The sequence below is a fragment of the Crinia signifera genome, chromosome 5, assembly GCF_055691185.1.
Source record: "Crinia signifera chromosome 5, ASM5569118v1, whole genome shotgun sequence".
Taxonomy (NCBI): Eukaryota; Metazoa; Chordata; class Amphibia; order Anura; family Myobatrachidae; genus Crinia; species Crinia signifera.
In genome coordinates, this window is record NC_139221.1 from 26872344 (window position 1) to 26894322 (window position 21979).

The following is a 21979-nucleotide window of genomic DNA, read 5'->3' on the forward strand; positions in this document are numbered from 1 at the left end:
TGAATGACCCCCACAATTGCTGACCTTTGGGATGGGCGGTGTAAGGGGATAGAAGTGTGCATGTGATATGTTGCTCATGGAAACATATCCCGCCCCCTGCTGTGCAATTATAAACAAATATTTCCATTTGTATAACCATAGGCAAGCTGTTCACTGAAAGAGCAAGCTGTGTTCCAGTGTAGGGTTGCTGTTTTCCAAAGCGGATACCGCGTCCGGCCCCCTGCAAAAGGGGGAAACCCTCCCGCATAGCCCTTCATCTCCGAACCGCCCCTCGTCAGGGGGGTGGGGTGTTCCGTGGATAAAATTACGTGATTGTGTTATTTTAGCCCCAGCCCTGCCTAAAATACTAGCATTGCACGGTGGGGGCGTGGCTAAAATTACATGATCACTCTAGCCACTCCCTAAAACAGGTCAGCCCGTGGAGGGAGAATATAATAGTGCCCAAAGCATGGTGAGAGCAGCGGTACGATGATATGGTGTCCATGTTGGCTTATGTTGAAATACGGGACAAAAAAACATGAAAAACTTGACCTTCCCATTGTCAACCTAATGCGTGTGTCAACTTTTCCGGCCCTGTCCACCTTAGCCATGTAGACCCATTTCATAATCAACCTAAGCCCTGTCGACCTGCATTGATTGACCTAATGTATGTTGACCCCATGTCCCATACCGCCAGTGAGTAGGGGGGGGGGGGGCATTAACATTGGTCATCTCCGTGGTTCAGATTTAAAAATGTTCATATTATGGTTTAACGGCCCTTAAACAAACAAAAATGAAGTATGTAAGCATATTAAGTTTTTAATTAAGTAATTTTATTAGCAGAAAAGTTCTATCAAAATTCTACAAACACCCCCCGCCCCTCCAAAAAAAAAGAAATATATAAAAAAAAAAATCTTGAAACACTTGTATATGGAAGAAACTGCACAATGCATTAAGCAGACATGTTGTTTAAGTATTGGGGAGATAAATTAACTTTGTCGACTCCTGCAGCATTTCATGCAACACGTCACATACAACATTATCTCTGTATGACCACACAGAGATGGGGGTAAAGTCCTTAATAAAATGGGGCTCATCCTTGACACTTGATCCCTACAGGCTCTACTACCAGTAAACATGTTTCAATCAAATAAAACATTGCACCGCTCTGCTGCATATCATGCTCGGATTGGACGTCACAGAAAAACTCTCGACCAGTGAAATCCTCTCCTGTGTGACAATATCTTGGCCTCAATGTCTGGAAACCTTTACTTATGTATTTCTGTTGGACCTCCACTATAATGAGAGTGGTGCAGTATAACGGGACATAAGTTTACACTTCCATACATTGAATAAAATCCTTAATCCTTGTGCACTTCCTCTGCCCTTCATTCCTTTCTGCTGCACCCTTAGGTTATTTTGCAATTTGTCCCTAGCCCTGTTCTTTCCCTGTCACAGGACACATTGTGTCCCAGCTTTTGGCCTGTCGGGGAATTACATTTTTGTTAGCCGAAGAACATTGAGACGGGCGGCCAGAAACGTTGCTCCGGAAGCGTAGCGAATCTCCCTGAGGATCCCTTCCCAAGTCTTCTCCTCTTCATTATACCTGAGAGAGCAAGTGAGAGAGAACAGGACAATGAGGAGAAAGCAGCAGAGGGAGGTCATACAATCTGCAGTCGTGTTGTTATAGAAATACATGATAATGATATTGCAGCTAGGGATGCCAATCCTGGGATTTACTCTCTCCCCCACCCCAGACCGGCTTCCTGCAGTTTTATTTACAGCAGCTTTGTCCTCCGGTACCTCGCTCCCCCGCCAGAAAATGTTGGCGCCTCAGTAAAGTTAAGAACCCCCCCCCAGCCCTGCCTTAGCCCCCCTCCACATCTGTGGCCTGGACCTGCAGATCTGTTTGTCAGCGTCTTGGCGCTCCGCCTGGCTCCTTATGAAGAAATGTCCTTCCCAAAATGGCTGCCCCTAACAGCAGACCATTTTTAAGGATGCTAGAGGAGGCGCTGCCTCCTCTAGCATCCTCAAAAACTCTGCTGTAAGCGGGTGGCCATTTTGTGAGGGACATTTTTCATAAGTAGCCAAAAGGAGCACTGAGATGAAGACAAGTAGATCTGCGGGTACCAGCCACAGATGCAGCAGCAAGCGGCGGGGTAAGGTAGGTCCAGGCAGGCGGCAGCATAACAATAGCTCCCGACGCCCACGCTTACTCGGCTCCACCCCTCCACTGTGGGGTCTGCGGCACTATTGTTACACCATTGCTTGCCCTGATGCTCCACGCTGCCCGACCAATAGAATTTCGCATGCGCAAACTAATCCTGGGATTGGAAGATCCTGAGATTCAAATCCTGGCGATTTTGGGCCCTAATCTTGTGATCTTGACAATCCTGGGATTGGCCGCCCTAATTGCAGCATGCCAAATGCCAATTATAACTGCTTATTGGAGAGATTTATCAAACCTTCTAAAAAGGATAAAAGGTGGTTTTGCCCATAGCAACCAATCAGATTCTGTCTTTCATTTTCTAGGAAGCAATAGAGAAATGATAGACTGGAGACAAGATATACTTGGCCTTGAAAAGTGATAAAACAGAGAGTGATAAACAACCAGCCAATCAGCTCCTGCCATTTTTCAATCTGTGATATTACAGCTAGGTATATTTAAAGGGGAAAGGGGAAGGGGATGGTGACCGGTGCACAAGAGGTAACAATATATTTCGATGTTTTAAAAAGAGAAATGAGAAAGGTCCACAATCAAGAATAATCAGAGGGGATAGTTAGTCTCCCTATTTTACATAATTTTACGAGTGGAGGTGCTCCCTGGAGAGTAAATAGGTTACTGAAGAAAGAAGAAAAAAGACTCTCTCTTTGTTGGGGCACTCTTAGATTATTTTAGATTTAAACAGTAATGATGATGTCACATATATAGGTATTGAGTCAACCACAGAGACCACTTGCCCGAGTGATGCCCAAAAAAGGGGGAAGAAGTGCCTGGCTGAAAATGCTAAATAACAGGGTATTTAGCAGGTAATCTATAAAAATATAGCGAAGTCGAGTGGGGGAATACTGGTTGAACACAGTAGTGGAGGAGAAATGTTCCCCTTCCGAATGAGTTGATGGGCGTTTTAAAAATTAGCTTTTATTAGATATACAGTAAAAAGATATCCAGACAGACATTAACAGACATTTAACACAAAACATATAGACATATAGACAGGTTAGGGTAACCTTAAGTATCTGTGCCTAACGAGGCACTGGGTCCTCCTGTTTAACCTCAACAAGTTTACTCTTTATGCAAAAGGTTTTTTGACTATAATGTATGCGGTTTACATAGATGTATACATTTTATACTTGCAACATTCTGAAATATCGGAGACAATCTTTATCTCAACAAGGTTTCAATTTCTTAGGAAAAAGAACTTCAGCACTAACTCATGGGTCAAATCGGTCCTGCGGGAGGACGCAGTATCTGGGCCCTAAGAGGCCTGGTTACCGATAACCCCTTTAGAAGGGTGAATACTCTTTTGATCTACCTATCAAGCAGATAAACGTTCTGTCTTATACAATCTCATGAGAACTGCACAGAGGGTAAATTAATTTATGTGAGACTTCACTGGGTTTATTTGACCAGTGTGACATTTATTTTAACAGACATATTTATAGGGCAGAAAAAGGTAGCAGTATGAATTCACTATTTCTCCCGCAAGGAGATAGGGGTATAGCTGGGAGGGGGGAGGGTTAGAAGAGGATGAGACATAGGTTTGAGTAGGGAGTAGAATAGAGATGGGGATGGGGATCCCGTTTTGCCCAGTAGGTATGGGTAGTCCCACCGACTTTATATACCCATAACAGAAGGGAGAGCCTGGTTCGAGTATGGAAAGTCTCCTATCCCCTCTGGCAGGTTGTCTACTCCAGCTGTCAGCTGCCACTGGGTGAGAGTGGGCTTTTTGGGGTATTGTGGGGGATGTTCCCGACCTTTTGGGGTATAGGGTCAGTGGTGAAAAATGGAAAATGGAAGAGTGCTCTGTGTGAACCTCTACAATAATCGGCTGCTGCCCTGCTTAATATACCTATGGGCTCGGGGTGGAATACTGTACAGTTTAGAGACAGGTCACCCTTATCTCATAGTACCTTCATACGCCCCGGGCCGGTTACTGCCAGTTAGTCGACAGACCTTAGAGGTATAGCGGGTGAGCGGGCTTATGTGGGCGTGACAAGAGGGCTAAACGACAAGAGCAGTCAAGTGGGGAAACTGAGAAGTAATCCCAGAGCAGGGAGTAGACCCTGATAATATTGGCTGTAGTGCTAGACAAGGTGTGCTGTTATATTCCCCATATATATATATATATATATATATATACATATGTATGTATGTATGCGTCAATTCAATGGTGGTCGGGGATGAGCAACACCTATTTGGAGACCCACTAGTGGGGTAAGTGGGGGATAAGATTAGGAGGGGGACAGAGAGGAGAGGGAAAACAGGGGGAAACAGGTCAGGAAGGGTAACAAGGGAGTGCGGGAGAGAGTGGTACCTGTTTGTGCACAGCGTACACTTATCTGGTATTAGGATCGTCTACTGCAGATAAATGGAGCTGCCTGGGACAACGTCCTGTGTCTGTGGAGGTATTAGCGTCACTTGTGCAGGCTGCTGTATATGCGGCAGGAGGGTGCCTGGGGAGTCCCCTTGAGCGCAAACTTTTAGTTCAGTATCTGTCCGGTACTACAGAGCTTTTGGGAGCCGACTGAAGTTGCTGCTGCAGGGGGCATACAGTATTGTGGCTGTCTCCGGGTCACCCGGCGGTGGTTCAGCTGCCGTGGGGAATGCTCAGATCCGAGCTGATCCCCTAAGTCATGAGCGGTAACGTCTCTGCTATGTGGGTGGCTGCTTGGTGGGATTCCTCGCCTCGATGCGGCTGCTACGGGAGGGTTAGCCGTAGCAGCCGCATCGAGGCGAGGAATCCCACCAATCAGTTGATCCAGGGAGCGACGCTGCCATCGAGCGCCTCCCGCAGCAGCCGCCGCATCCACGCGAGGTGGGAGAGACGCTACTATCTAGCGTATCCCACAAGCAGCCACCCACATAGCAGAGACGTTACCGCTCATGACTTAGGGGATCAGCTCGGATCTGAGCATTCCCCACGGCAGCTGAACCACCGCCGGGTGACCCGGAGACAGCCACAATACTGTATGCCCCCTGCAGCAGCAACTTCAGTCGGCTCCCAAAAGCTCTGTAGTACCGGACAGATACTGAACTAAAAGTTTGCGCTCAAGGGGACTCCCCAGGCACCCTCCTGCCGCATATACAGCAGCCTGCACAAGTGACGCTCACACTTCCACAGACACAGGACGTTGTCCCAGGCAGCTCCATTTATCTGCAGTAGACGATCCTAATACCAGATAAGTGTACGCTGTGCACAAACAGGTACCACTCTCTCCCGCACTCCCTTGTTACCCTTCCTGACCTGTTTCCCCCTGTTTTCCCTCTCCTCTCTGTCCCCCTCCTAATCTTATCCCCCACTTACCCCACTAGTGGGTCTCCAAATAGGTGTTGCTCATCCCCGACCACCATTGAATTGACGCATACATATGTATATATATATATATATATATATGGGGAATATAACAGCACACCTTGTCTAGCACTACAGCCAATATTATCAGGGTCTACTCCCTGCTCTGGGATTACTTCTCAGTTTCCCCACTTGACTGCTCTTGTCGTTTAGCCCTCTTGTCACGCCCACATAAGCCCGCTCACCCGCTATACCTCTAAGGTCTGTCGACTAACTGGCAGTAACCGGCCCGGGGCGTATGAAGGTACTATGAGATAAGGGTGACCTGTCTCTAAACTGTACAGTATTCCACCCCGAGCCCATAGGTATATTAAGCAGGGCAGCAGCCGCTTATTGTAGAGGTTCACACAGAGCACTCTTCCATTTTCCATTTTTCACCACTGACCCTATACCCCAAAAGGTCGGGAACATCCCCCACAATACCCCAAAAAGCCCACTCTCACCCAGTGGCAGCTGACAGCTGGAGTAGACAACCTGCCAGAGGGGATAGGAGACTTTCCATACTCGAACCAGGCTCTCCCTTCTGTTATGGGTATATAAAGTCGGTGGGACTACCCATACCTACTGGGCAAAACGGGATCCCCATCCCCATCTCTATTCTACTCCCTACTCAAACCTATGTCTCATCCTCTTCTAACCCTCCCCCCTCCCAGCTATACCCCTATCTCCTTGCGGGAGAAATAGTGAATTCATACTGCTACCTTTTTCTGCCCTATAAATATGTCTGTTAAAATAAATGTCACACTGGTCAAATAAACCCAGTGAAGTCTCACATAAATTAATTTACCCTCTGTGCAGTTCTCATGAGATTGTATAAGACAGAACGTTTATCTGCTTGATAGGTAGATCAAAAGAGTATTCACCCTTCTAAAGGGGTTATCGGTAACCAGGCCTCTTAGGGCCCAGATACTGCGTCCTCCCGCAGGACCGATTTGACCCATGAGTTAGTGCTGAAGTTCTTTTTCCTAAGAAATTGAAACCTTGTTGAGATAAAGATTGTCTCCGATATTTCAGAATGTTGCAAGTATAAAATGTATACATCTATGTAAACCGCATACATTATAGTCAAAAAACCTTTTGCATAAAGAGTAAACTTGTTGAGGTTAAACAGGAGGACCCAGTGCCTCGTTAGGCACAGATACTTAAGGTTACCCTAACCTGTCTATATGTCTATATGTTTTGTGTTAAATGTCTGTTAATGTCTGTCTGGATATCTTTTTACTGTATATCTAATAAAAGCTAATTTTTAAAACGCCCATCAACTCATTCGGAAGGGGAACATTTCTCCTCCACTACTGTGTTCAACCAGTATTCCCCCACTCGACTTCGCTATATTTTTATAGATTACCTGCTAAATACCCTGTTATTTAGCATTTTCAGCCAGGCACTTCTTCCCCCTTTTTTGGGCATCACTCGGGCAAGTGGTCTCTGTGGTTGACTCAATACCTATATATGTGACATCATCATTACTGTTTAAATCTAAAATAATCTAAGAGTGCCCCAACAAAGAGAGAGTCTTTTTTCTTCTTCATATTACAGCTAGGGGCTGATTGGCTGGTGGTTTTTCACTCTCCATTTTATCACTTTTCAAACAGTACATTTGGCCCCGGATCTGATTGGTTGCTATGGTACAGTTTCCATTTTATAAAGTGTGCTGGTTTTGTCCTGAGTCAATGTTAATATTGTTGCTGTACAAACAGTGGGTTTTTATATATTTAAATATGTTATATGAGACTTCAGTCCATCAATTCATTAGGGACCAGTGACATAGCCCTGACTGAGAATTGGTTCAGCACACAAAATGGCTGCCGCTCTGCTGTATGTAGGTGGCACAGCAGCGGTCATGTTTTTGTTCCATTCTTTTCACTGTCTCACCTCCAGATGTCATTCATTTCCGTTGGCACCAGTTCTCCGCTTTCATTCTCCACGGTCGCAAAGCCACCGACAGCGTAGAGTATTCCATCCATACTGACGAGACTAAGGGAGCTCCGCTCCTGGGGGAACTCGGTAAAGTCTTCCCACCTGATGAATGAGGAATGAAATGTAGGCAGCCATTTTCATAAATGAGGTCCCAGTGACATAAGGCATTAATATGCTTGTGTGGTCACTCTGTACAACGGGCGAATACGTATTACTCACTTATTGGTCTTGATGTCGTAGGCTTCCATCGTATTTGTCAGACCGGTGTCTGTAACCCCGGTAGCGACCAGGATTTTCCCTTTGTGGATCGTAGCGCCGAACAGTGACCGGGGGTTCTTTAAGGGCGCCAGGTCGCTCCATTCAAACTTCTTAGGGTTGTAAACACATAGTCTGTTCAGGCATTTTCTGCAATGTACAAAGATGATAGAGGGGGTTATAAGGATAACAGGGACAATACTTTATATCAAGCATAGAAGTGTCTAAGGGCATGATTCGGCTTATAGAAACATAGAATGTGACGGCAGATAAGAACCACTTGGCCCATCTAGTCTGCCCCTTTTTTAAACATGTTACCTCAAACCATATTTGATCCTTATTTCTTTGTAAGGATATCAATATGCCTATCCCAAGCATGTGTAAATTGCTCTACTGTATTTGCCTCTACCACCTGTTAGCAAAGCAAAAAAGCATGCAGATTGGCCAATCAGGTTGCACTTCAGTGGGGCAGATGTAACTAAAGGTGTGTACACACAGGCATAAAATCGCTGGCAATATGGTCGCTGAGCGACCATATTGCCAGCGATTGAAGTGTGCACCGGCAATAAATCGCTGGGTGCGCGCTCCCGTTTTCAGTCCCCTTATGGATGCTGGTCGGAGGAGCTTGCTACTTCAACCAGCAACTTCCCCTGCCTCTTCTCCCGGCAGTGTGTCATTTTCATCAGCAACCATCTCTGGTCTCTGATGAAAACGGAAAACATTGAGCAATATGATTGCTGAGCAATATATTGCCAGCGATCATATTGCTCCGTGTGTACACAGCTTTACAGAGAGAGTTAGATTTAAGTGGGGTGTGTTCACAGTGAAATCTTAATTGTGCATTGGGTCTAACCAAGAGATTGATCCTCCTGAACATAGGAAAAATTTCAAGTCAATCAGGTCCAACTTGTCTCTCAGACAAGGGCCTTAAGGCCGGTTTCACACACTCCGGCTCCTGCTGGACAGTGAAATCCCGCACGGGCAGGGAGCCGTGCCGCACACAATAGTTTATCATGGAGGGGATGGCCACAACCCGGCAGCCGTCCTTTCCAGTGGCGGGATCCGGCTGTAGCCGTGCGGCCGGGCCGTGGCCGTCCCGTGTGAATGGACACAATAGTGTCCATTCACAACTAATGTGTCCGGCACGGCTCCCTGGCCGTGCGGGATTTCACCGTACGGCAGGAGCAGGAGTGTGTGAAACCGGCCTTAGGGGGACATTTACTAACAAGCAAACAATCCGCTGTCACAAACCACCGGACTGAAGAGCAGTATGTGTGCTTATACGGGATGCAGTTAAAATCCCGGCGGTCGGGATCCCGGCGCTCAGAATCCCGACACCGGAATCCCGACCGCCGAAATCCCGACACATTCTCCCTCCTGGGGTGTCCACGACACCCCTGGAGGGAGAATAAATTAGTGTGCCGAGCGTAGCGAGGCACCGGGCCCGCTACGTCCCCCCCTTGTCGGGATTTTGGCTGTCGGGATTCCGGCGTCGGGATTCTGAACGCCGGGATCCCGACCGCCGGGATTCAATACTGAATCTGCTTATACATACTGCTCCTCCTTGTAACGGCAGGGGAATCCCACTGACATTAGTCATTGGGAAACCCCTCAGCCAATCAGCTACGAGCTCCAGAGGAGCTCTGCGACTCATTGGCTGTTTGCGTTCAAAATGAGTCAATATTATGTAAATAACAATGGCTCCTATGGTGGTTGCCAGCATAGGACTCTGTCATGTTATGATGGGAACCGGCAAATCAGCCTGATCACAACATTAATTCCAGGGGATACCTTCAATTAACTTTGCGGTCAGACTGATTTCCGATTATTGCAGGATATGTGGTACAGAGAAGGAAGGGGGAAACACGTCACCCCTGCCAATGCTCCATCCCCAGCGACCATTGTGGAAATGACATACTCACCGATCGCTTCCTTTCCCTCCGATAACATAAACCAGGTTATCGTGTGAAACCACAGCGTGTCCGTACACAGCATAGGGTAAGGGGTCAGACTCCCCCCATTTAAAGGATCTATAAAATAATAAACAAAAGGAAAGTTAAAGTCCATATTAAATCTGCACATGACAAGTGATAATTGTATTATTACACCTGTTACACCAATTATATTAACATTTGGAGTGCCAAGATCGCTGAGAGAGATGCGCGAAATATCTGCTAAAAATGCCAGCGTCTCTCACATTTGTTATATAAATTCAAATAAAACGTGTTAAAAGATTATATATACTATATAAGGTAAATATTACAGGTCATTATGATGAATAAAAGGGTTTGCGTGCCAATTTTCACACCTATTTTGACAAATTCACTTAGCACTCAAAGGGTTAATTAACAAAACTATATTATAAAGTAAGTGCATACTTTTAAAGTTTGGTTGAACTACGCAAAGCTTATGGCCGTATCCTTAAAAAGTAATATTAAGTATTTAATGTAAAACTAAATATAATTACACTTATATATGTCATTGAGAAATGTCACACATTTTTATATATCCCTCAGTATAGTTTTATGTGATGCAGTGACACATTTTGTCCTACAGATGTCACTGTTGCTCTTTGTATTGTTTTACAGAATGCATTTGCTCTTTCCGTGAACAGCTTGCCTATGGTTAGATGTAACAGAAATTATTTGTTCAGTTCAGCATAGGGATGGACTGGACATCAAATCGTTCACCCTCGATGGGCCATTGGTACTTTATGCCAGCAGCAGGGAACCATTGATGGTAATTCATGAAAAGTTTGAACCATCGGTGGGTGGCCCCAGTAAAGAAGGCTGGAGCTAAGCGGCATGTGACTGGGGTGATAACCATTGCCACATCACCATCGGAACTCAGCCATCGACACCATTGATGCTAAACATCGGTTGTTGGTGTCCATCCCTTGTTGAGCATATGGTAAATTATGCAGTATCCCCTGTCCTGAGTAGGTGGAGTCAACAAATGCTTTAATGACGTGGTTCCCAAACTCTGTCCTCAAGGCACCCTAACAAGCCAGGTTAAGGATATCCATGATTAAGCACAGGTCCCTTAATTAGTACCTTAGTAAGCATGAGTATATGCACAAGCATGGATATCCTTAAAACCTGAACTGCTAATATGCCTTGAGGCAGGGCCGGCGCTACCCACTCAGCAGCTCCTGCAAAGCAGGGAGGCGCCATGCTGAAAAGGCGCTGTCTCCCTCCCTGCACTGCTAACGCTGCCTCAGGCCTCACTGTCACTGCCTCCTGCATGCCGCCCGCAGCGCCTGTCTGTCTGAAAGGGCGCAAAATTTATGGTTTGCAGGAGGGCGCCGGACACCCTAGCACCGGCCCTGCCTTGAGGTCCTGAAGACAAGGTTGCCTACCCTCCCAGAATGGCCGGGAGGCTCCCAAAAATTGGGTTTCCCTCCTGGCCTCCCAAAAAGGTGGGCAACCCTCCTGGATACCAGCATCTCCCCCACAGCAGCGTTAATTTCCCACAATTTGCAGCTTTTCAGGGGAGGGGATGGGCTAAAGATGCAAATCTCGTCATTTAGCGCAGCCCCCTTCTTGTAGACACGCGAATTGCAGGATTTGCGGTACTGGGGGGGCGGGGCTTGATGACATCTACCTCAGGCCCCGCCCCCTGAAGTGCGGCTGATAGTCTCCTCTCCGCGCTTCTCCCGGAGAAGAGACTTTAAAAGTAGGCGACCCTGCTTGTAGATGGTAGTAATGATAATAATAGAGGTGCGTAGTACCCCTATCTGCTTGCACACATAATGGGGCTGATACCTCTTTTCCCCCATAATGAACCGTCATATATCTACCCCACTGTGAATTCGGGGAGGAATTTTACAAAAGAAGAATAAAAAAAAGGAGCTTCTAGAAATAAAAGATAAATCTACTAAATAAATAAAACAGAATTATGCATAGTAAAATAAAACTCTAGTTGGAATTATAGTTCACATCTAGGGCCTGATTCAACTTTGTTAGCACAGCTTAAAAGCACACAACTGGGCAAAACCATGTTGCACTGCAGGTGGGGTAGATGTTACATGTGCAGAGAGTTAGATTTGGGTGCGGTGTGTTCAAACTGACATTCAAATTGTGGTGTAAAAATATGCTGCCAGTATTTACCCTGCACAGAAACAAAATAACTCATGCAAATCTTACGTTCTCTGCACATGTTCCATCTGCCCCATCTGCAGTGCAGCATGGTTTTGCCCAGTTGTGTGCATTTTTTTGCATTTCCAAGTTTATAATACAGGACATTATGACTCACGGTCGGTCGTAGCACAGAACGGAGTCCAGAGTTTGTTCCCCCTCCTTCAGTTCTTTGCCGCCTACTAGATAGATGGTGTTTTCTGACTCTCCGAAACCAAAGAGGCACCTTGCGGATGGGACCGGCGGCATTCCCAACCAGTCAGAGTCCAGGTGGTCAAACTGCAACATCAGAGACCGGGTATAAGAATACTGTCCTATTATCTAATATTGCCGCCATTATTTGCAGTGACGCAAGCTGTCCCCTCACAAGAGCTTACAATCTACAAGATTATACATGCTAGAGATCATGACTGGGGAAAGTTTCAAATTTACAAGTGCATAATATTGAAACATTGACTTGGCTTTTAATCATGGGAGAAGGCTTCAGCTCATTGCTAAGTTAAACAATACAATTAATCAAAGAAATATACATTTATCTATAATAATGTATTATCAGACATTATAAATGTAAGATAAAGTTTGGAAGCTATCACAAACATAGCAAGAAATAGCTTTGGGACACGGGTACAGTCTTTAGGGGGCTACCTGTTGCCCACCACTGGTCTGGATCCATTATATAGACCAGTAATACAGTAATAATGAAAAAACAAAGAGAGGTGATCAGTGCGCTACTATCTGCAGCTTGTACTAGGATTTGTCAGGTCCTCAGAAAATATAGGAAAAAAAGGGGGGATGTGTACCAGCTCTGGCTGAAAGAAATATAAGTATAGGCAAAAATTTGCAGAACGGTATCCTGTACAATATAGAATTTATTATAAAATAGAATTTTGCCTATACTTATATTTCTTTCAGCCAGCGCTGGTACACATCCCCCCTTTTTTTCATACAGTAATAATGTACAGCTACTGAAATAATCATATTGCACAGAGGCTGGTCCAATGCTCCTGTCATTATTTTATATGGCCCACAATCGTTCCGTAGCTCCGTACAAAGATGTAACATGGCATATAAATAGGGTTTTTCCATCGTGGACCCGGGTCAGTGGTGGTGTAAAAGGGTTAGCCTGTGTCCCTTTACACAGGACTTCTACCCAGGTCCTGACCAGGGTAGAACATAGGCAGGACCTGGGCAGTGGGCAGTGTAAACGGGTACACCGGGTGTCCCATTTACAGCAATGGGGGAAGCCCAACCTCCGGACCACAGCGTCCTGCAGTCAGTATGGAGGTTGGGCAGAGGGTGCACACAGCCTCCGCTGCTGTACTGTGCAGACCGCAGCGGGGGCAGGGAGGAGGTGAATTGATGCCTGTGTGCGGCATCCATTCACCTCTGGGGCTGGGGGCATCTTACCTTGGAGCTGGGCTTGCCCCCAAGCGCAGGGCCCGGTGTGGTGGTCGTCTCCAAGCGAGGCCCCTGTTTACACTACTGGTCAGCACCGCAGTGTAAACGGTGCAAATCATGGATCCGACCTGGCTTGGAACCATATTCCAAATACCGAGATGGATCCGGAATTTGGGTGTAAAAGTTAAAAACTTTACAAATACACCTGCAAGTAACTGCATAGCAGTAATCCGCAGAGGGAGGAGGGCCCTGATCACAAGAGCTTACACTCTACAGGCGCTATAGATGGACACATACAGGAAGGTAGAGGAGACAGTTGTTGGTAGTGGAGTAATGTGGGCAGGATGAAGTTCGACCACTAAAGGTCCACAGGGGTTAGGTCAACACCAGCATTCGGTCAACAATGGTAAAGTCGACAGTCAAAAAGTCAACATTTTTTCATGGAGGGAAAATGGAATAGTGTGCCGAGTGCAGCGGTCACCGGTACGGCGTCATCTCTACTTACATCGACATAGACATGGAAAAACGTGAAAAAATTGTGTCTGCCTGACTGTCGGCCTTCCCATTGTTCACCTAATGCTTGTGTCGACCTTAGCCATGTCGACCTTAGCCATGTCGACCTATCTCATGTGTCAACCTAAGCCCTGTCAACCTTTAGTGATTGATCTAATGTATGTCGACCTTTATACTGTCGTCCCTATGACCCATACCTGGCAGGAGGGAGCGTGTGTGGTAATGAGGCTGGAGATGTAGGGAGGGGGGAGGGATTGAGGACTTTGAAGGTAAGTGAGAGGAGATGGCATATGGGAAAAGGGAGTAGAGGTGGAGCCAGTGGTGTGACTAGTAGAGGTGGAGCCAGTGGTGTGACTAGAAGGGGTGGAGCCAGTGGTGTGACTAGAAGGGGTGGAGCCAGTGGTATGACTAGTAGGGGTGGAGCCAGTGGTGTGACTAGTAGAGGTGGAGCCAGTGGTGTGACTAGAAGGGGTGGAGCCAGTGGTATGACTAGTAGGGGTGGAGCCAGTGGTGTGACTAGAAGGGGTGGAGCCAGTGGTGTGACTGGCAGAGGTGGAGCCAGTGGCGTGACTGGTAGAGGTGGAGCCAGTGGTGTGACTAGTAGAGGTGGAGCCAGTGGTGTGACTAGAAGGGGTGGAGCCAGTGGTGTGACTAGTAGGGGTGGAGCCAGTGGTGTGACTAGAAGGGGTGGAGCCAGTGGTGTGACTAGTAGAGGTGGAGCCAGTGGCGTGACTAGTAGAGGTAGAGCCAGTGGTGTGACTAGAAGGGGTGGAGCCAGTGGTGTGAATAAAAGGGGTGGAGCCAGTGGTGTGAATAAAAGGGGTGGAGCCAGTGGTGTGACTAGTAGAGGTGGAGCCAGTGGTGTGACTAGTAGAGGTGGAGCCAGTGGTGTGACTAGTAGGGGTGGAGCCAGTGGTGTGACTAGAAGGGGTGGAGACAGTGGTGTGACTAGTAGGGGTGGAGCCAGTGATGTGACTAGTAGAGGTGGAGCTAGTGGTGTGACTAGTAGAGGTGGAGCCAGTGGTGTGACTAGTAGGGGTGGAGCCAGTGGTGTGACTAGAAGGGGTAAAGACAGTGGTGTGACTAGTAGTGGTGGAGCCAGTGGTGTGACTAGAAGGGGTGGAGCCAGTGGTGTGACTAGTAGGGGTGGAGCCAGTGGTGTGATTAGTAGGGGTGGAGCACTGAAGGGGAAAACTAGGTAGAGAGATTGAGGCGAGGCGCGATGCATAAGATCAGTAGGGTGATGAGAAGTATACTACAGGATTCATGGTATGGGTGTTGATGATGATGATGGTAGCATGATTGGGGGTTTGAGTGTAGAATATTACAGAGATGGGAATGTCAGAATTGGGAGAAGGACTGTGTGTAGGAGAACAGCAGTGGGCAGGGGATCATCAGCCATTAGTGTATGGGTTATATTGGAGGCTGCAGGGGCTGATAAGCTTATTTGTACTGTAGATGAGAAGAAGACCAAAGACAGAGCCTTCTGGGAGGGTTGTGATGGAGGGGGGCTTTGCGGGTGTTGGGGGCGGAGCTATGCTCTGTGTACCGGCATTTTGAAAAAAAAAAGCAAAGCATTGTTTTACTGTTCCATCGATGGAGGGAAACCATCTTGTCCTCCCTCAGTCACAGGTGAAAGAGCAGTGATGCTGTCATTGGGAAAATATTAATTTCCCAGTTCCACAACCTGACAGGTAGATCAGGGTTGCCGACCCTCCCAGAATTTCCGGGAGTCTCCCGAAAATCGGGACCCCCTCCCGGCCCCCCGGAAGGGTGGGCAACCCTCCCGGATTCAGGGGGGACCCCCGCTGTCCCCCGGATCGCGGCATTAAAATGCCGCAATCCTCGGGTCACAGAGGAGGGGGCGGAGCTAAAACGGCACATTTGCGTCATTTTAGCCCCGCCCCCTCCACTGAGATCCGTGAATTCGGTGTTTTACCATCATGGGGCGGGGCTTAGTGATGTCACTCGTAAGCCCCGCCCCCTGAGCGGCTGCTGAAACTCTCCTCTCAGGGCTTCTCCCGGAGAGGAGAATAAAAAAGTCGGCAACCCTGCGGTAGATGCTGAATGAACCCTTTGAATTTTGAAATGTGGTAAAGAGCCTATGACGTGTGAGCACTGTGACCCCCCCCCCCCCCCCCCACACGGACATACCCCTCTCCTGTGTACAGAAGTGATGAGCAGACACATCCTGTGTTTGGGGGACTGATTGCCTTTCCCGCTGGGTCTCCTAGCTAACCCAGCATTTGCCCCTCAATTCCAACAAACCTCCTAACTCTAACATATGACATTTTGGCCATTATTCTGGTTCACTCACAAAGGCAAATTCCTTCTTAAATGGACAAAACAATGCTGCACTGCAGGGTGCAGATGTAACATGTGCAGAGAGATTTAGATTTGGGCAGGGCCGGATTTAGGGGTCAGGCCGCCCCTAGGCACCAAGTTTTTGGCCGCCCCCTGGAGCCGGAGGGAGGACCCCTTTGGGTTTTTTAAAATAGGTCACAGTGGAGGGAGGGAGATCAAGAAGGCTGCTCGATGGATAAGTTACCTACTCTTGTTCAGGCACCGGCAGCCAGGACACCGCGCTCCTCCTCCGCAGCAGTCACGGGCGGGCAGGGACAGGGCTGAGTCTCGACACCCGGGTGGCAGCAGCAGAATCAGCGGCAATAGCGGTGAGAGTTGGAGCCGGATCACGCACCCGTCCCTGACAGGCTGAGGGAGGGAGCTGCAGTCAATAGTGCGCACAGGTGGACACTTGGGGAGCGGATGACAGCGGGAGTGTGCGTGCATGCAGGAGAAGGGTTGCGGCTAGCACACACTCTCGCTGTCATCCGCTCCCCGAGTGTCCACTTGTGCGCACTATGGACTGCAGCTCCCTCCCTCAGCCTGTCAGGGTGCGTGTACAGCAGCCATTGTGCCGCGCATGGTGCCGCCAGCGAGCTCTGACTTGTCCAGCTTCTGCTCCCTGGACATATCAGTCAGGCTGCCGCCAGCTCCTCTCCTGTCTGCAGCAGCCCGGGAACCGGCGCAGCTCTTGGTCCAGGAGCAAGCAGCACCTCAGCCGCTGACACTGAGATGCTGTACCCCGGCAGGATATTGCTGCTGTGGGATGAGCTGTGCGGTGCGGTGCTCCGTGCAGCTGCACAGCTCGTCCCCCCTGTAAAAATGGCAATGCTGGCTGCCGCCCTAAACATGTGCCGCCCCTAGGCCCGTGCCTCACGGGCCTAGTGGCAAATCCGGCCCTGGATTTGGGTGAGTTATTTTGTTTCTGTGCAGGGAAAATACTGACTGCTTTAGTTTTACACTGCAATATACATCTCAGTTTGAAGAAAAAAAAACTCCCAATTCTAACTCTCTCTGCACATGTTACATCTGCCCCACCTGCAGCGCACATGGTTTTGCCCATTTGAGAAGGAATTTGCCTTTGCGAGTGAACCAGAATAAGGGCCATTGTCTGTGTTATTAACGTGTTTCTTCAGCTGTCTTTCCTGGGATTAGATAGTGATGCACAGCGTTCCCCAGAACATACTAGCATGGATTTGCACATAGACACCTATGGATTAGTAACTGAGCTTCGGGCGGGAGGTAGAAAGCACAGGGGATCTGTTATCGTTATTATATAAATATAATAAATTAAATGATTACATAAAAACATTTAAATGCCGCTTCTCACAACCTCTATGCTATCCTCCTGTTTCCCATTGCAGGTATTGAAATCAGGCATGATCGCTGGGCTGCGAATGACCACGCATTCACACTTTACATATATTATACGTTTCTAGTTACGCCACTGCTACCTTGCTATCAGGTCTGAATTAGGCCCAGAGTCTGTACATGGGCCTTTCCTCTCTTGAACCCAGTGGCATAACTAGCTTTTGGGCGCCCCCCCCGCCGTTAAAGAGAGGGCGCCCACCCAGCCCACCCACGCACCCCGCAGCACCAACCCCCGCCTCGCCGCCCATGCAAACCCCCCATCCCCCGCAGTCTTACCTACGCTCAGTACGCGCTGGTCCCGGCTCCCTTCTTCTGCTATGAGGACCACCACAAAATGTCCGCCCCCATGCAGCAGACAGTTTCACAGAACAGTCTGCTAAATGGGGGCGGACATTTTGTTGTGGTCCTCATAGCAGAAGAAGGGAGCCGGGACCAGCGCGTACTGAAGACACTGACAGGTAAAGCATACCTCCCAACTTCTGAGCTGACGAAATAGGGACACTTGTCCGAAAAGGGGGTGGGGCGTATGCAAATGAGGGCACGGCTTATGCTAATTAGCCGCTACCTCATTTTCTTACAGCGTCTATTCTATTAGATTGGGGGGTCTCCCAACTGCCACCCCCCGCAGCGGGACAATGCCTGCCGCGGGTGGGACAGCGGGACAGGACCCGAAAATCGGGACTGTCCCGCTGTAATCGTGACAGTTGGGAGGTATGGGTAAAGACTGCGGGGGATGGCGGCGGGGTGTAACTATAGCACTGCAGCCCCCGGCGCCCGCACATGTACAGCGCCCCCCCGCGGTCGCGGGGGCTGCGGTGCTATAGTTACGCCCCTGCTTGAACCTCCCCTGATAATTGGTTCCATTTAAATTTATCTGCAAGTCTTCAGCCCCATACACATGGAGTGACAGGTGAGCCGATGATGAGCGACTTGCTTAAGCACAGATTGCTCGGCACACATCGCTGGACACCCGCGATGCACCAGCGATGTGTGCTGAGCGATTTTGCTAGTGTACAATGGTGACCAGCTCCCCTAAATACAGGTATTGGGGCCCCAGCTGCTGCACCAACTGCTTCCTATTGGCAGTAACCTTATAGGACAGGCTTAAACAACCTGCAGCAGTCCAGGTGTAAAATCTATAAGCCCCAGCAATTCATGGCAGCTATCAGACATCTGGCAGGGCATGCTGGGACTTTTATTTGCGCTAGACCTGGAGAGCCACAGGTTGTCCGGGCTAGCTGTGGATATCAATGTGGATGTATTATAAAAGGGACATAGATAAATGGGCCAATTCAGACCTGCTCAATGGGATGTGTGTGTGCAGGTCTGAATGGGCCCCATAAGTTCCACCTAACCAGCTCCTAACTGTCATGTTAGTCTCTGTTTGAAAAATGGCAGTTATCAACTAGTTGGTTGCTACGTTATCTCCGTCCGCTTTATCTCCAGCCATGGCTTAGTAAATAGACCACAGAATTAGTGCCTCAATCAATTTGATTTAACAAATTGGTGTTAAACCATGGATATCCTTGAAACATGGACTGTAAGGGATTGTTGTTATGGGCAACCATTCAGATTCTACTTTTTAGCAGCTTCTACAATATAGATAGAATATGATTGGTTGCCGTTAGCAACATCCCATATTCAATAGAACTCCCATTTACTAAATAAATCCCTTAGGTGCCTTGAGGTACGGGGTTGAGAGTACGAAAAAAATTCTTACAGCAGTGGTTCTCCGTTCCAGTCCTCAAGTACCCCCAACAGATCATGTTTTCTGGATTTATTTTATTGTGCACGGGTGAGATAATCTATTGGCTAAGGTAAGTATCCAATATTATGGGTAATTATCCTATCCTTTTTCACAGATATAAATCCTGAAAACATGACCAGTTAAGGGTACTTGCATACTAGAAATGAGGGCCATTGCCTTATAACAGTGGATCCCAACTTGGGGTACTTGTACCCATGGGGGTACGCTGTAGTCCGGATGGAGGTACTTGAAAATAATATTGGTAATGGCGGAAGAAGTCTCCCTCCCGATTGCTGACGATACCCCCGTCGCGGTAACCTGGTGATCGGGTTTTTACTGGTTTAGTTTATCCCGCCCACTGACTATTATACTTGTGTGCCAGATAGATACCTCTGTAAAACATGCACTGTAATGGGTAAATTTACTGATAGGCGTTCTATTGAACATTGGATTTTGCTCATAGCAACCAATCAGATTCTACTTATTTAGAAACTTCTGTAAAATAATAGATAGACTCTGGTTGCTATGGGCAACATCCCATCTTCAATACAATGACATACCTCCCAAATGTCCCAATTTTTACCAGACAGTCCTGTTTTTTGGGGACTGTCCCGCATCCCACCCGTGGCTGGCAGTGTTCCGCAGTGGGGGGGGGGGGGGGGGGGAGGAGAGAGTTGGGAGACCCCACTGACACACGTAACAGAGAAGCAGAGAATAAATGCTGTGCACAAGCACATTGTCTATTCACTGCGAGAGAGGGGCTGGGGGCATGGCCAGCAGCTCACAGAGCGTTCCCCCATCAGTGAAAATGGGGCGTTGCCTTGAGGCAGTGCTGCAAATGTAGGCCATGCCCACTTACAGTAATGCCACACCCCCTATTTTCAGATGCGCGCATGTGTCCCGCCTTGGCTGACTGTAAAGTTGTGAAGTACGGAACTCCCAAATATACCCCTAAGAGTCCCAGAGGACCACCCTTGAGAAACATCATACTGCACCCTTTTTTCACATGTTATAGGAAAAGCTTATCTTGTGGTTACCTGCAGGAAATATGAGCTCAAAGGGTCGTCCTTAATCTCCTCATTGTAGTAAAGTCCACCAGCCACAAAAATCTGGTTTTCCTTAGTTGCCAAGCTGACGTGATTTTTGGGGATCTGCGCTGATAGTGATGCAAAGAAGCACTCATTTCCGATTGGGTCATAGGCCACTGCCCCCGTGTCACTTATCATAAAGATGAGATCTTTCAAGAACATCCCAAACCTCAGCGTGTCATTCAAAATTCCAGGTAGAGCATCTTCCTCATCTTCTTCCACATCCCCATTAACTACTTTCTCCCCATCTTTACCCTCTTCCGCCTGCCCGGAACTTTTCTTTTTAATGATCGGTAGTTTACCCCCATGTGCTTCCTTGACCATATGAAGCTTTTTTAAGAGTTCAGCGTTAGATTTAACCAGCTCGTGTTTCTCCACCTTGCTTTTGATGTAGTCTTGTGGTATAAGGCGGAATCGGATACTTTCAAAGATGACTGGGAGGGCTTCGATGCGTTTCTCCTTGTCCTTTTCTGCCCATTTCATCACCACCTGAAACACCTCCTCTTCCTTCTCGATGTTAAGGGCATCGCTAGAAATGATGGCAATGAGTTCATCAGGAGACAGTTGGTTGAATTCCTCATCTCTGACGATGAGGTTGAAGCGATCGCACAAGAACTCCCGCGCGGAGACCGCCAGGCGAGGACAGTCCAACATGAGGCCCAGTCGGAAAATAGCCAGACAGTTACTTAGACACAACTTCTTCTGGAGGAAAGACACGCACACAGTAAATATGGACGGGATCTGGAACATGTTGGCCACAGCAAATATATCCTGCACGTTTTTCTCTGTAATCTCAATCTCAGAGGTGTATATGTAATGAAGGATCTTCTCCAAGACATCGGGATCCACTTCTTCCAGGTCGATTTCCCTTTTCTTGCTCTCCTCTAAGTCGGACAGGAACATGGCTCGGAAGTAGGGACTGCAAGCAGCCAGCACAAGCCTATGGCACGGGAATTCCTTGTCTTTGATCCTTAGAACGCAGTCTACAAACTTGTCGTGGTCCAACATATCTTTCAGTCCATCTTGAAGTAGGGTTTGCTGGTAGAGTCGTAGCTCTTCGGCCTGTTGCACAGGGAGCGTCATTTTGGAGCACAAATCTTCCTCTTCTCCTTAGCCCACAGACTTAGGGCAAATATGCCTTCCTTGGAAATGTGAACAAGTCTCGGAGTCAGACTTAGTTACTTACAACCGGACACTCGACCCAGCGTTGCTGTTACAGCTGACTTTCCTCGTCAGCTGCTCGCTATATATATAGCAACAACATTACAAAGACTGGATGTAATGTGATCTCTTATTGGTGTGACACATTGGACAACTAGAAGTGACAGCTGTCTCCACAAACCTAGAGCACCAGTCGTAGACCGTCCAAGCATGACTCATCAGTAGGGGGCTCCAGTCTTTACTTGGTTCCTCATTACCAGGAAGGGTTGTGACAACCTTTGATGCTAAAGTGATTCACACAATTATATCTAATTCATGAGTCAAAGGCTGCAAAGGTCTCCACACTCAGCTCTGTAACGGAACCTCGTTCTTCGAGAATTCTCTAGAGCCATCCTTGAAGTTCTGTCTTCTATCAACAATCTACCTTTGCATGTAGCCTTAAGTAGAACAAGAGATTTAAATATAAGATACAACGATATTAAAGGGGCCGAT

At 47.8% G+C, this 21979-nt stretch overlaps 1 protein-coding gene across 1 annotated transcript; it reads right to left on the minus strand.

Moving 5' to 3' along the window:
* Positions 1 to 1473: 1473 nt before the first annotated feature.
* KLHL40 (kelch like family member 40) lies at positions 1474 to 21409 on the minus strand. Its single transcript, XM_083186193.1, has 6 exons — positions 20276 to 21409; positions 11985 to 12145; positions 9653 to 9760; positions 7695 to 7880; positions 7431 to 7577; positions 1474 to 1585 (listed from the first exon to the last, which is right to left on the minus strand). The coding sequence occupies exons 1-6, from the start codon at positions 21407 to 21409 to the stop codon at positions 1474 to 1476; spliced, it is 1848 nt and encodes a 615-aa protein (XP_083042319.1).
* Positions 21410 to 21979: the final 570 nt, after the last annotated feature.